At 35.4% G+C, this 13,829-nt stretch overlaps 1 protein-coding gene across 1 annotated transcript; it reads left to right on the plus strand.

Annotated features, from left to right (window-relative positions):
* The first annotated feature begins 422 nt into the window (after positions 1 to 422).
* Positions 423 to 11,987, plus strand: LOC147063919 (exosome complex component RRP43-like). The gene is made up of 5 exons (XM_085958720.1): positions 423 to 581; positions 2,954 to 3,128; positions 6,697 to 6,991; positions 9,378 to 9,498; positions 10,568 to 11,987. The coding sequence occupies exons 1-5, from the start codon at positions 565 to 567 to the stop codon at positions 10,836 to 10,838; spliced, it is 879 nt and encodes a 292-aa protein (XP_085814846.1). The 5' UTR covers positions 423 to 564; the 3' UTR covers positions 10,839 to 11,987.
* The last annotated feature ends 1,842 nt before the right edge of the window (positions 11,988 to 13,829 follow it).

Here is a 13,829-nt window from a genome sequence, read left to right on the forward strand (position 1 = left end):
TTGGCAAACCGAGAGAAAGAAAAGTTGTTTGAAAGGGAAAAAACGTTCTCGAACTAAAATACCTATTAGATTTTTTGAGATTCGTCGGTAAATTTCTTTTTAGATTGCAAAAAACCATTTTCAACCAAAGCAATGCGTAGAATATAATTATTAGTAAAAGTAGTAGGTACTAGGTACCTACCTATTATATATATTTTTTTTTGATTTTAATAAAACCCGTTGGACAAAAAAATTATTGTTCAAATATTTTTTCACATTGACATTGTTCCCAGTCCCAGTAGTACAAAGAGATTGGACTCTGCAGTAGTATAATTTTTGGGACAGCTTATAATAATTCGGTGACAAAAAGATTGCAGCAGCTACTACGCTGTTCTATTATCTATGGATATATATTATTTATCTATGATCATTCTATGATCTATGGTTCTGTTAGTGTTCTGAGTTTTGACACATGTCATTTGAGGTTAGAATGAAACAAACTTCAAAATAATTCACTACATAATAATTATTATTCACTATAGATAAAAAAATCAACGTATTCTATATTTAATAATTAATAAAGCCATGGCTGATGTATACAAGTAAGTCAGTTTATATACCTACTTAATACAAGTTTCATGTTTTTTACTGAACAGTCATGAGTTTCTTTGAAATCATATTACTATGTACACATTGTGAATAAAATTGTTAAAGTTCTTTTAAACAACCAGTTCGGTATTTTATCCACCAAGAATAAATGTTATTTTTGTAAAAACTTTTAAGCATTTTGGTTGGCATAATGCAGTAGGTAGAGGTGAATTTAATATTTAAGACGGTCAATAACACCAACATAATATTTGTTATCCTATAGAATTTACTTTATATGGCAGTGGCGAAGGGTGACTTTTGGGAAGAGGTAGGCTGTTGAGATCAGAGAAAAATAGCACACTTGTAAGGTATACTTACAGGAAATAAGAAGATAATACTTACGATATTAGTACTGATGAATAATAATATGTGCACAATAATGACAACGACACACTGAATTGTTGAAATTTCAATAGCTCACCGACGGTATAAAGTTGAGCGATGAGTTTAAATTATGTATTTTCATAAACATTCATACACGTAACATACGCCCAAAAATATATCATTGGTGGCTTTGAAAAAAGTCGTTGTTGTCATTTTGCCATTCAAAACACTTCAAGATATTTCAGTAGGTAATTAATATAAAGGCTTACTATAATTATGATCATTTGTACTCTACGTCAATTCGTCTGTTTTTCTTCAGAATTTTTTAAAAACATCATAAAATGTTTGCCCACGTTTTAATTTAATTAATAATTCTTTTTCAATAGCTATAATTGAAAGATTAGATAATCTAGTTTGATTTTGAGTATTTTGACAATATGTGTGGACACATAAACGTCAAACTCGAAAACGAAATTGTTAAAATTTGATCCGTACTACCAATGACCAATTTCAATTGGAAAACTAGACATTTTTACAAATAATTTATTGATGTTTGTATTTTTTTTATTTTTCGAGATTTCGGCCTTCGGGATTTCGTCCGGCACCCAGTACCTAAGTAGTTTATCAATCAAACTACTGAAACATTTGTACTTAGCAGATAACTTACTTAATATTTTGTTTGTAATTTCATACTATCTTAAAATACGCATTTATGCATAATAATATACATGTTTAAGCTTTATTACAATATTAAGTCGATAAAACGCTGAAATATAATGTAATTTTCATTCTAACATCTAACATTATTTTTAATATTTGTTGTAAATATAAATAAGTACCCATGTATAGACAATAAATTAATTGATTATGCACATCTTTAAGTTTTAGCGAGGGAAGAATTATTTTCTTTTAATAAACATCATAAGGCATAATAATTATTCCCAATCTATATTAAAAATGTGTCAAGCGCGAAATGTATAAGGTACAACTACTGAGAAGATAGAAGCATATTAAACTGACTTGCTCATTTACTCCAACACATCGTAACGTATGTCTATTCCTTTGCGCATTTAATTCAACTGTGCGGCGTCCAATCCTCCCGGAGGCCAATTGGGTCGGCGTCCGATTGTACCGGCGGCCAATTACCGGAGGCCAATCGGCGGAGGCCAGTTCGCGGTGCCAAATCGTCCTAGACCCTTTGGCAATGGTAATCCTTACCAACGGCCCTTGATCCTTCACAGTGTCCAGTGGAAGGTGTGTCGGTAATAAGACTCAGTGGATGTTAATCTTTAGTGTTGTTTATTTGTTAATTAATCTCAAAGTATAGGTAAATATAAAATTATTTATACTTTAAATAAAAGGGGAAGAACTCAGGAGAGTTTGATCCGCAATGAAACAACTCGGAGTAGAGATGAGTAAAGTTTAAACAATAATCTGAATTGAACGGTGTTAGAATCATTTACAATGTTATAAATATTAAAAAGTCAGTTAGTTATGTTAGTGACACTTAGTTCATGTACAAGAGTTTATCTGTGTGTAGTAACGCAGATAGATAGGGTGGATAGGTTGGGGTTGATCAATAATACAATATTGAGTAGATACATTGCAATAGTTGAAATCACACCAATCGAATATTACATATTTTATAATAATTATTACATATTTATATACTTTCACATATTTTTTTTAATAATCTAAAAATAGACTGCACCTGTACCATAGACGGTGTGACTCATTGTAAATATATATACCCGTGAAAATATAATCATATTAAATAATAAAAAATAGCATTAATTTTTCTATCAGTGACAATTCAGATTATATACCGTTAATACTGCATAATTTGTTCACATATCGAACACAGATTTTTATCATATTCAATGAAAAATTTGGTGATGAAGTACTTGTTATTTTGGGCCGCAACAAATGCCCTTTCGGGCCGCGTTTGTGCACCATTGGGTTAAAACATTCTAAATAAATTGTTTATTTTTGTAAATTCCAGGGTATTGCAACCTGCAAAGTATTTGAAGGATTTTATTAGTCGTAATACGCGGTCAGATGGAAGGAAATTCGACCATTTCCGATGGACGGTTTTAAATCCTGGATCCATCACAACGGCCGATGGCTCATGCACCGTAAAGCTTGGCCACACTAAAATTGTTTGTGGTATAAAAGCGGTAAGTGAACATAACTACTTAACCAATAATTAAAGAATCAAGAATTTCAAGCGCAACATAATGACATAAATTACTTTCCTACAAAGTATATGGGATTGTCCTGGCTTCAACCCCTAACTTAATTGAAATTCTTGATTTTAAACCTTCATTCTGCCCTTATTAAATTATCAATCACCTTCACCGTAAGGTTTAATAGTTTGGGCAGGAAGAAAAGAAGGAGTTAAAGGGGCGAGACAATGCGACTTAACATGCGCGATCTGAAGTTGGTGAGCACCATAGACATTAATAGCGGTAACCGGACAAAACAGAACATGACAAAACAGAAAATGACAAAACAGAACATGACAAAACAGAACAGTGACAAAACAGAACAGCCAGGGGAAAAATGAAACATTAATTTTTGTGGAATCTATTTAGGTTAGGTTAGGTCATTATTTCGTTGTACCTAGTCACCCAATCGTTTTAAACATATTATATTGATTAAGATGAGATATCCTGAGCTTGCCGGTAAAGTCCCGTTTATTTGAGGCTTTCTAGCGATTAGGAATGCAGAAATTAGGTATATAATTTGATTTATTATGGCGTATTGAAAATCTCTGCTATTAAAAATCTATCAACAGAATAGAGATAGGACAATTTTATTTCAATATTAAATTTATATTTTTCCTAAAAGGTCATACATAGGTAGCCGTTTATATTTCGGGAATTGGCAACACTGGTGTTGCTAGGTGCAATTTGACTTCTGTATTTTGAAGTTTGACATTTTCACTGCAAAAGTACTCAGAAAGTTTTAACAAACGGACACTTTTTGTTTTTATTAAATTCATTTGAAAAATTTATCTCGACCAAAAAATAGAATTAACACGCGAAAATTTTCGTGTGATTATTTTTCATAACTTTCGACGTAGATTATTGCGGGAACAGTGCATCGCTGAACTTAGTGTTTTATATGGCGATAAAGCACCATCAAAAACTACGGTATATCGCTGGTTTAACGAATTTTATCATGGCCATCGTTTGCTCACAGACGAGCCGCGTGAAGGTCGTCCAAAATCGGTTGTTTTTCCAGAAAACATCGATGCTGTGCGTGAACTGATAATGCAAGATCATCATGTGATATACCGTGAGATTGAGGCATTCCTGGGTATTAGTAACACCAGCGTATATACGATCTTGCATGAACATTTAGACGTGAAAAAGCTATGTTCGCGTTGGATCCCGCATGATTTGACAATCGCACAAAAAAAGGCGCGTGTCGATTGGTGCAAGGAAATGCTCAAAAAATACGATTGAGGTGCTTCAAAAAACGTATATAAGATTGTTACATATGACAAATCTTGGATCTATACGTATGAGCCCGAAACTAAGCAGCAGTCGACCGTATGGGACTTGCAAAATGAGCTTAAACCAACAAAAGTTTCTCGCGCTCAAAGCACTTCGAAGCAAATGGTCGCCTGTCTTTTCGGAAAAACGGCCCATATTGCAACTGTGCCTTTAGAGAATTGTAGAACAGTCAATTCTGAATGGTACAAAATCATTTGTTTGCCAGATTTTTTTGGTGAAATAAGGAAAAGCAACCATCGGCGTCAATCCTTCACCAAGATAATGCGAGCTCTCACACATCGGCTCAAACAAGCGCCTATTTGAGCACTTAAAACATTAAATTGATGGGTCATCCGCCGTACAGCCCTGATTTGGCACCGAATGATTTTTTTTCATTCCCGACCGTCAAAGATACATTGCGCGGTCAACGATTTTTACACTATAAGAGGCGGTTGATGCATTCAAAAACCATGTTTTGGAGTTACCTTCTGCAAAGTGGCAAAAATGCTTTCCAGATTGGTTCAAACGCATGGAAAAGTGTATAAATTATCGTGAAGCATATTTTTAAAAACAATAAAACTTTTTTCATTTATAAAAAAAATCGTTTTTGTTTGTTATTCCCGAAATATAAACGGCTACCCTCGTAGTTATATTTATCGTTGTTCTGTTTTGTCATGTTCTGTTTTGTCACTTATTCTGTTTTGTCATGGAACCATAATACGAGGGTGGGTCAATAATTCCTTAGAAAAAAGCATTAAAACAGTTTTTATTTTTGTATTTTTTTTTTATTTCTCAACATAATCTCCTTGGAGCTCAATACACTTGGTTAGACGTTTCTCATTTTTTTTTAAACCGTCAGAAAAATAAGTTTTCGGAAGGTCCTCAAAATAAGCATTTGTCCGATCGATGACTTCTTCATTTGAAAAAAAACGTTGTCCACTTAGCCATTTTTTTAAGTTTGGGAAAAGGAAAAAGTCACCGGGGGCTAAATCTGGCGAATACGGTGGGTGGTCGACCAATTCGAACTTCAATTCTTCAATTTTAGCCATTGATCGTAAACATGTGTGAACACGGGCATTGTTCTGATGAAAGAGGATTTTTTTCCTGTTTAAATGAGGCCGTTTTTCTTCAATTTTGTTTTTTAGCTGGTCCAATAAAGATGCATAATAATCCCCTGTTATTGTTTTTCCTTTTTCCAAATAGTCAACGAAAATAATTCCACGTGCATCCCAAAATACAGTAGCCATAACCTTACCAGCTGATTTTACGGTTTTCGCCTTCTTTGGACATGGTTCGCCTTTCGCAATCCACTGCTTTGACTGTTCTTTCGTCTCGGGAGTATAGTGGTGTATCCATGTTTCATCTACAGTCACAAAGCGACGAAAAAATTCATCCGGATTGCGTTGCATGAGCGACAACAGGGCTTTAGAGGCCACCACCCTATTGCGTTTATTGTCGACTGTGAGCAAACGCGGCACCCATCTTGCAGAAATTTTTTTCATGCCCAATTTGTCATGTAAAATAGAAATGACGCTACCTTTTGAGATCCCTGTAACCTCAATTATCTCACTCAACTTTAATCTTCGGTCACTTAACACCATATCGTGGATTTTATTGATCATTTCTGGTGTAGTCACCTCTACAGGACGTCCTGAGCGTGGTTCATCCTTTGTTGATGTACGACCACGTTTAAATTCATTTAACCAGTTATAAATAGTTGCAAGTGAAGGAGCAGATATGCCGTAAACTAAATCCAACTCATTTTTTATTTCCTTTGCTGTTAACCCTTTTATATTAAAATGTTTAATAACAGCTCTAAACTCAATTTTCTCCATTTTCCACAAAAAATTTTTTTTTTAAATGTACGAGAAACACACAACAACCCGACCAATCTGATTGAAACTTCGCAGCATACTGAATCGGTAGTGCCGCTGCATGAAAACAAACCGCTTACAGTACTAGTCGCGCCACCTGTCGGCTTTTCTAAGGACTTATTGACCCACCCTCGTAACATTAGCCCTGCCTACTTCTTGCACATTGGAAGATATCACTTCTGTTCATATACATGGTTAAGCGGTTTTACTATAGAACGTCCGCTATTGATTTGTGCAATTTACATTATCAATTAGTACATAATCAATTGTCAAGAGACAGCTGAAGGTTTCATCGCGATCAGCTTGGCGGAAAATGTTTTGATAGCCAAAGTGTATGATTGAATCTCGTAACAATGTGATTTATTTTTTAGGAATTGACTACACCTCCATCTGAAAAGCCAAACGAAGGAATCGTGGTCACAAACCTTGAACTGCCACCCCTGTGTTCGTCGCAGTTCAGAAGTGGTCCACCCGGTGATACGGCTCAGGCGTGCAATCAGCTCATAGCCGACATATTCAACGATACCAAATGTATAAACTTAGAAGATCTCTGCATAGCGAAAGACAAGCTTGTTTGGGTGTTATTCTGTGATATGGTTTGCATGGATTACGACGGCTCAATTATTGATGCATGTATTATGGCACTTATGACTGCTTTGAGAACAGGTAATTAAAATTATCTATTTATCTTTGCATTTTATTCTTGTTCTTCGGCCAGGTTATGCTAGCATCCCCTATCTCCGCCGTATACACTTAATAGATAGTATTTAATGAACTTCCAGTATGTCAGTTCAGTTGACTTGAGGAACAGGCAAGCCAGGTTGAAGTCGTCAGGCGCCCGCTGCATGTGGCATAGCTAGATCCAACGTCGCCTCTTCACCCTCGGTGTGTTTAGGCTGCTTGTTTTGGTGGTCAATGGCTGGTTGGCCCCAAGTGAACACATTGATGCCAGTAGTTGTGTTGAAAAGTTGAGAAATGTCAAACTGCCAGCAAGTTCTTTTTACTGGCCTCCCCGTGGCGAACTTTGGGCAATGCAGCGTCAGATGGGGCAAAAGGCCAGTAACCAGCGCCATAAAATTGGCCTCATGGTTAAGGAAATGAAAGATTTGTGTAAATTATCAAATAATATACTTTTTCGATGCCTAAAAAACTGTTTTACCATAAACATCCTACTTTACCGATTTTGTTTGGACATTTCAAGAAATGAAGCATTTCTGCATTATAGCCTATGCATTTCTGCTTTGACAGTTGACGAATTCGTATGTACCCCAAAATCCGCATCTGTCAATAGATAAAAAAAATACAGTACAGTACGTACAGTAAGTACAGAAAAATGAAATTGGTTGAATAAAAATATCTGCACATCAAATAAGGTGTGTATATTAGTTTTTTATGATTGTTATCATTTGGTTTTGTATTTTGTCATACTGAAATGTAAGATTTCCTAATGTCGTAAACTTGCGACACCACGCAAAAACATACAAAATTCAATGGAATTTTCGAAAAAAAAAATATTATTTTTCCTTATTCATCAAGGCATTTTGACACCAAAAAAAAAAAATGTCAAATACAAAAAATCATGCAGTGAAGGGTTAAGTCCTCGTGGCTTAGGCCTCGAAAGCACTGTTACCTTGCCTCAATTCATACAACCGATTAATAAAACACCACCACAGCAGCCTCGGACGACAATCAGCTCTGTAAATCAACGTTGCACTTTATTCTAAGATAATGTATATGCATACTTGGTTATCTTGATTAGATTATAATATTACTATATATTATATATCTCTGGATTAATCGTAAGTCCAAAGATCAGTCCAAAAGAAATAACATCTGCGCATATTCAAGGTTAAGTTATTCCACAATAATAGAACAATGTATATATTCCGCAGGCCTTTGTACTGGCCTGGCCATCTACCGCCAAGCTATGAACCAGTATAGCGGCACGTGAGTCAAGCGAAACGATTATTCCTAGCATCCCCTCACTCAAGTATGCTGTTTACCTCGCATTTGAGGGGACATCATATGGGGTCAACACATTTTTTTTTTCTAGATGCCTTTATGGATACCTTGCATTTTCTACCAAGGTTTCTTTAAGGACTTTGACACGCAAACTACTCTACTTGATGCTAGTCAAATGAAAATTGTGCCGGCTGAGAAAATATGCCTTATTGAAAACTATTCTTCTACCCGCATCGCGTATTGCTAATTTGAATTCGGCCAGGGCCTATGAAACCGCCTTGCAAAAACCCTGGAAAATTCTTTGTAGCGCAAGGCGGTGGTGATTCTGATGAATATTTTGTCATATTCATTGAGAACTGAGGACTGCGATTTATAGCCGAGTTTTTCCCGTGGTAAAAGAAATGTCGCATAGGACTGATATTCTGAGCATATACTTATCCTATCTTATATGTCACTGGATCTGAAAAGCATGAATCATCATTACCTGTCACGATTTATTATTTTGATTCTTTTTATTACATCAATACAGAAATTAAAAAGTGCATCTCTTCCGGCCTTGTTTGCCATGGTCCCCGGAAGATCTCCTGCCATCTGTAACAAAAAGTTCAGGTTGTGCCGCTCCTTTTTAAAAATTTGACAATCTAGGAATAAATGTAGGAAGTCCTGGTCGCTTCCGTCGTCGCATGGGCACTTTCATCAATAACACATTACTATCATGTCACGTGCTAACAAATTTAGTCTATTAATTTCGTCATACCGCAGTATATTTTGAATGATCACTACTATCTCTATAAATTCAATTATTGAAAGTGCAAACACAAGTAGTTCTTCAGATTGATATCAAGTTGTAGCATTTCTACAGAACAGTAGCGATGAGTTTTTAAACTACCCGAAATAGACATTCCTACTGAGCTCCTTCAAACATTGTTATAAATTAATCTACATGACTATTTTTCCAACGAAATTGTGTTGATTCTCTACATGTGTATACCAACTAAATCATGTAGGCAAAGTAAGGCAAGCAAATCATTTTGGACCCCTATATGACATAAGGTAAAATTCTCTAATTATTTTTTCTATTTACTTTCAGTGAAGCTTCCTGAAGTAGATTATAATCTGGCAACAGGTGCGTGTGAAGTGCACGAACATAAACGTAAAGAGTTGAACATTCTGAAATACCCTGTGGCAACAACTTTTACTTTATTTGAAAGGTATAATATTTTGTCTTCCCATATTCTATCCATTGCATTTTAGAAAGTTTAAAGTCATTGACATAGTGTATTTTTTTGATATTACTCTCCAGATGAAGGACATATAGTACACCCTATCACAGGGTTGGTGAACCTTTTTACGTACGCATGCCAAAATTTCCCAAATATTATTTTTCGACTGAGCCGAGCAGTTTTTCATGGAGAAAAGAAATTGTTTTTAAGAATGGTATTGACCACCAAGTCTTTGTTTCTTATTTCGTACAGCTATTTTTGTGGATAGAAATTAATTTTTTTGTTACTGTGTTACTTAGTTTGGTTCTTTACGCATAAATTGACACCAGAATTGCCCCGATCGGATGAGACATTCTCTCGCTACAGTGGTCTCAAGCATTGTAAATCGATCAAAATCAGGGGTTCGCGGCGCATTTTCTGCCGCCTAATGAAGTTAGTCGATAATATTGTGTAACCGATCTATGCAATTATATATTTACATTAAATGTAAATGCTTATTCTTGAAGAGTATTTACCTGTCATTTTTTATGCAATGCGATCTGTCATTTATTATTATGATATGTATATTTTTTCTCTTCAAAATGAAACATTCGTGTGCCATGCAAAATCATCTCCCGTGCCACTAGTGACACGCATGCCATAGGTTCGCCAATACTACCCTATAATATGGGCTTAATAATAATTTACAAGAATTGGTTGTAAACTATTCACGTGATTCCTCTTTTGGGGTGGGAATAGAAGATAGAAAGGAGAAAAAATTATAAACATTCATGTAAAAGATCCAAATTGATTGACAAAAACAAAATTTTGATACTTTCCTCAGGTTTACTGATTTTAGTGGTGAAATTTTATTTATTTTGGACTACTAATCTCAACCTCAACTCGCTATTTATTGACTACAAGTTCACGAATTTCAGTATATTGGCTGCTACCATTAGTAATAGCTAAATGAAAAATATATCAATACACTTTGCATTTACTTAGGGAAGATTATTATTGCTGTATTTTCTCAAGTGTTGTAGCTGCGTGTTATTTTTTCTGTTAACTTAATTTTCAGTGATATTATGCTGGCGGATCCCACATCGGAAGAGGAAAAATTGTGCGGAGGTCCTTTGGGAGGGACAACCATAATTCGCTGCCTTGTCAAAGAAGGAAAAGAGAAACAGCCAGAAGAAGGCGTCGAAGGCATTCACAGACTCGGCGGGGTGCCCCTTCCGCCGGCTACAGTGCAACGCGCCCTCGCCCTCTCCGCTACCAGAACAGCACAAGTTCAATCGCTTATAAGTGCTGCCATCAAACAACAAAGTCAAAATAATGCAACTTTATAGGAATAATAAAAAAAAAACAATAAAAGGAAACAGACATTGTGATCAATAACAAAAAGATATGTTATAGTTCACTAAATAAATCTCGAATATCTTCAATTACCCGATAAATAAAATGTTATCAATGTGTACATACAATATCAACTCTTCAGCTCATGAAAAATATACATGTTTGTCAGATTGACAGTAAAATTGTTAATGTAGAGTTTTTTGAACAACTGCACATACCTTATTCAGTACATACCTTTGTTGAGAGTGTGATATTTAAAACATTTATTTAAGAAAACAAAACATTGTGGACATAACAAATCAATATTCAGGACGTTCACAACATGAGATTTACATTATAACAAATATTATAGCGCCTGTACACGTGGATGGATTTACTGCCAGCAGTAGTGCGTATTTTAAACTATTGTGACAATAACTGTCTACACGTACAAGTGCTGACTGTTGTCATTTTATGGTACTATTTCACAGTTAGTGAAAATCGGTTAACCCCAAAATGAGCATAGTTCGTTTTTTTGCCGGCAAGCTTGCCACTATCGTTCTACTGCACAGGCGCATATCGAAAAATCTCTACTGTCACATGAAAATTCAAAAGCTTCCAAACTTGATTCATACATGCAAGCTTGCAACTGCAGGATAATACATGTTTACCCTATATAATACATTTTCTTGTTATGGCCGTGATAATACTTACTGTCAACAGCAAATCCATGCACATCTAAACGGGGTATCACTTTCACAAGAGAGAAGAAGAAAATAATAATAATAATAAAAAAAAGCATAAACATTTTTATACAGAAAAATAAAGTTTCAAAAGCAAAATGCAAAGTACACCATTGAAATTGTCTATGGTCTTTACAAATGGTAATAAAAATAAAATCCAGTGTGAACTTCTGATGAAAAGGATATTGTATATTCTGTAATAAAATTCTCATTATATTCAAAGACCAATAAATATTTACATAATTCGCACCACTAGTTAAAGGGTATTTATTACAAATCGACACCTCCTACGTAAAAGATCAGAACTGCGTTTTTGGCTATTTTGATTTGATTGTCTTTTATTATATAATTTTAAAGATAATACAACAGTGATAATCGAAAAAAAACAAAAATTCAATCAATATAATATATCAATCAACTAAAAAATTACGATTCCAGCATCAAAAATTAACGTGAAATCATTAAAATTCATTAAAATCATTCTACTGAAAAGTACCATTTTGCAGTTCCGACCTATACGTAGAGGGTACCGAAATAGCAAGTCAAAATTTACCAGTTTCGAGTAATGTATCATTATTCAAACTATTGTCACAGATCTTTTTGATGAAGTCACAATACATTTATGTGATTGTCTCAAAGCCTGGGTGTTTGTGATTATTTCACTTTTATCACTACACTACTGACACTGTCATTGGGTCTCAAGTGTTGTAGTGCTAAAAAATAATATATATATTTTTTAAAGAAATTTAAACATTTATCTTAAGCCATATTATAAGTGAGAAAGCTTACTGAAATTAAATAATTACAAGATAAAAAGAACTTTTTATATACAACGTTTTTAAATTTTCTGTTGAATTATTATGCTCAATATGCTCAAACTTGTACTTGATATGAAGTAAATAAAAAACAAACAAAGAAATATAGAATACTGAAATTTCATTTTGATTTCCATAGTAACGCACGTATATATTAATAATTTAGTTGCTAGGACAACCCCCTTAGTAACAAATAATAGTCTTTTACTTTTTACGGATTTTTCTGAAATAGCTTTCCATACAAAACAGAATTAACTGAAAATGAATTCAATTCTGCTTAAAGATGGTGATACACCCCTGTTACAGGCGGGCTTCTCCCGGTGTAAAATAATCATTTAGTAGCTTAAGTCGAAACGTAACCCTGACCTCTAGAAACGGCTTCATAAAACATCTAATCTGATTCCTTGCTCAACCACGTAAGTATTTCTTTTTAATTTAAAAAGTAAAAATGATGATGGATGAAAGAGATAATTTTAAGACTAAATATAAGGATTGAAATATAATAAATTTTGCCGCGCTTGTCGGCAACGTCCAAATTTCGACGCGCCTGCGCCAGGGTCAGGCTCGTGATTCGCCGAATCAAAGATCACGCGATAAAATTTGGCCAATCACGAGAGTCCTTTTTGCTGGAATGGCGTGGGTACGCGAAGTTTGAAAAAGAAAAAAGATGTTAGTAAGCGTCCCCTTTCCGATAGGTACGGACCTGACGACTACCACTGTAAAAATCCCAAATATAATTTGTAAAACTAAAAATTAAGAAAATATAAGAAGACCACGTTACGAGCACGAAAGACCGTGTTTTATTTATACTCCAACCGTTTGAATTTTTTTTTTTTTTTTTTTTTTCGGGGTTCGATGGACTCCTGAGCTAGCCGCTGGAACCCCGGGGATCTCAATGGCGCCCAAGCAACATGAGGCGTGAAGAATCGCATTAATTCTTCCGAACCCGCGAACGCTAAATAAAAGTTTGAGATCACATACTGTGTATTAAATGTTAACGAGATCCAGGAGCCGGAACAACCAAGAAATGGCTAACGAAAAAGCGGATTCCGACGTGACCCTCATCGAAGAAGAAGTGCTGTCTCCAACATCAAACCGGGAGAGCCCTCCTCTGGTGTTCGAAATGAGGCCGCACGAGGACGTGAATTTGCCGACTGTAGCGTCATCAACAGCCCTGAAGCCTACGTCAGAAGCAGTGCCGGTCATACCACAATTGTATCAACCTTGGGGCTTGAAGCCGGAGCTTGAAGTCTTCTACACGGGACACCCACTATATCAGGTGTCAGATTTTATCAAAGGGTGTGAGACGTACTTCGCCGCAGCTAAGAGCCCGCCCGAAAGTTGGACAGGACTCGCACTAAATAGATTAAGAGATGAGGCAAAAATATGGGGGAAGACGATATCTTCGAATACCTGCTGGCAGTCATTTATTCACCTGCTGCGCCAG

The sequence above is a fragment of the Rhyacophila brunnea genome, unplaced genomic scaffold (genome assembly GCF_057557595.1).
Source record: "Rhyacophila brunnea isolate RB1 unplaced genomic scaffold, BYU_Rbru_1.0 scaffold_8, whole genome shotgun sequence".
Taxonomy (NCBI): Eukaryota; Metazoa; Arthropoda; class Insecta; order Trichoptera; family Rhyacophilidae; genus Rhyacophila; species Rhyacophila brunnea.

Bases quoted from the DNA above. Each gene is read 5' to 3' on its own strand.
- LOC147063919 (XM_085958720.1), top strand. The intron at 6,992-9,377 runs GTAATTAAAATT...ATTTACTTTCAG, and splicing joins TATGACTGCTTTGAGAACAG to TGAAGCTTCCTGAAGTAGAT. The intron at 9,499-10,567 runs GTATAATATTTT...CTTAATTTTCAG, and splicing joins ACTTTTACTTTATTTGAAAG to TGATATTATGCTGGCGGATC.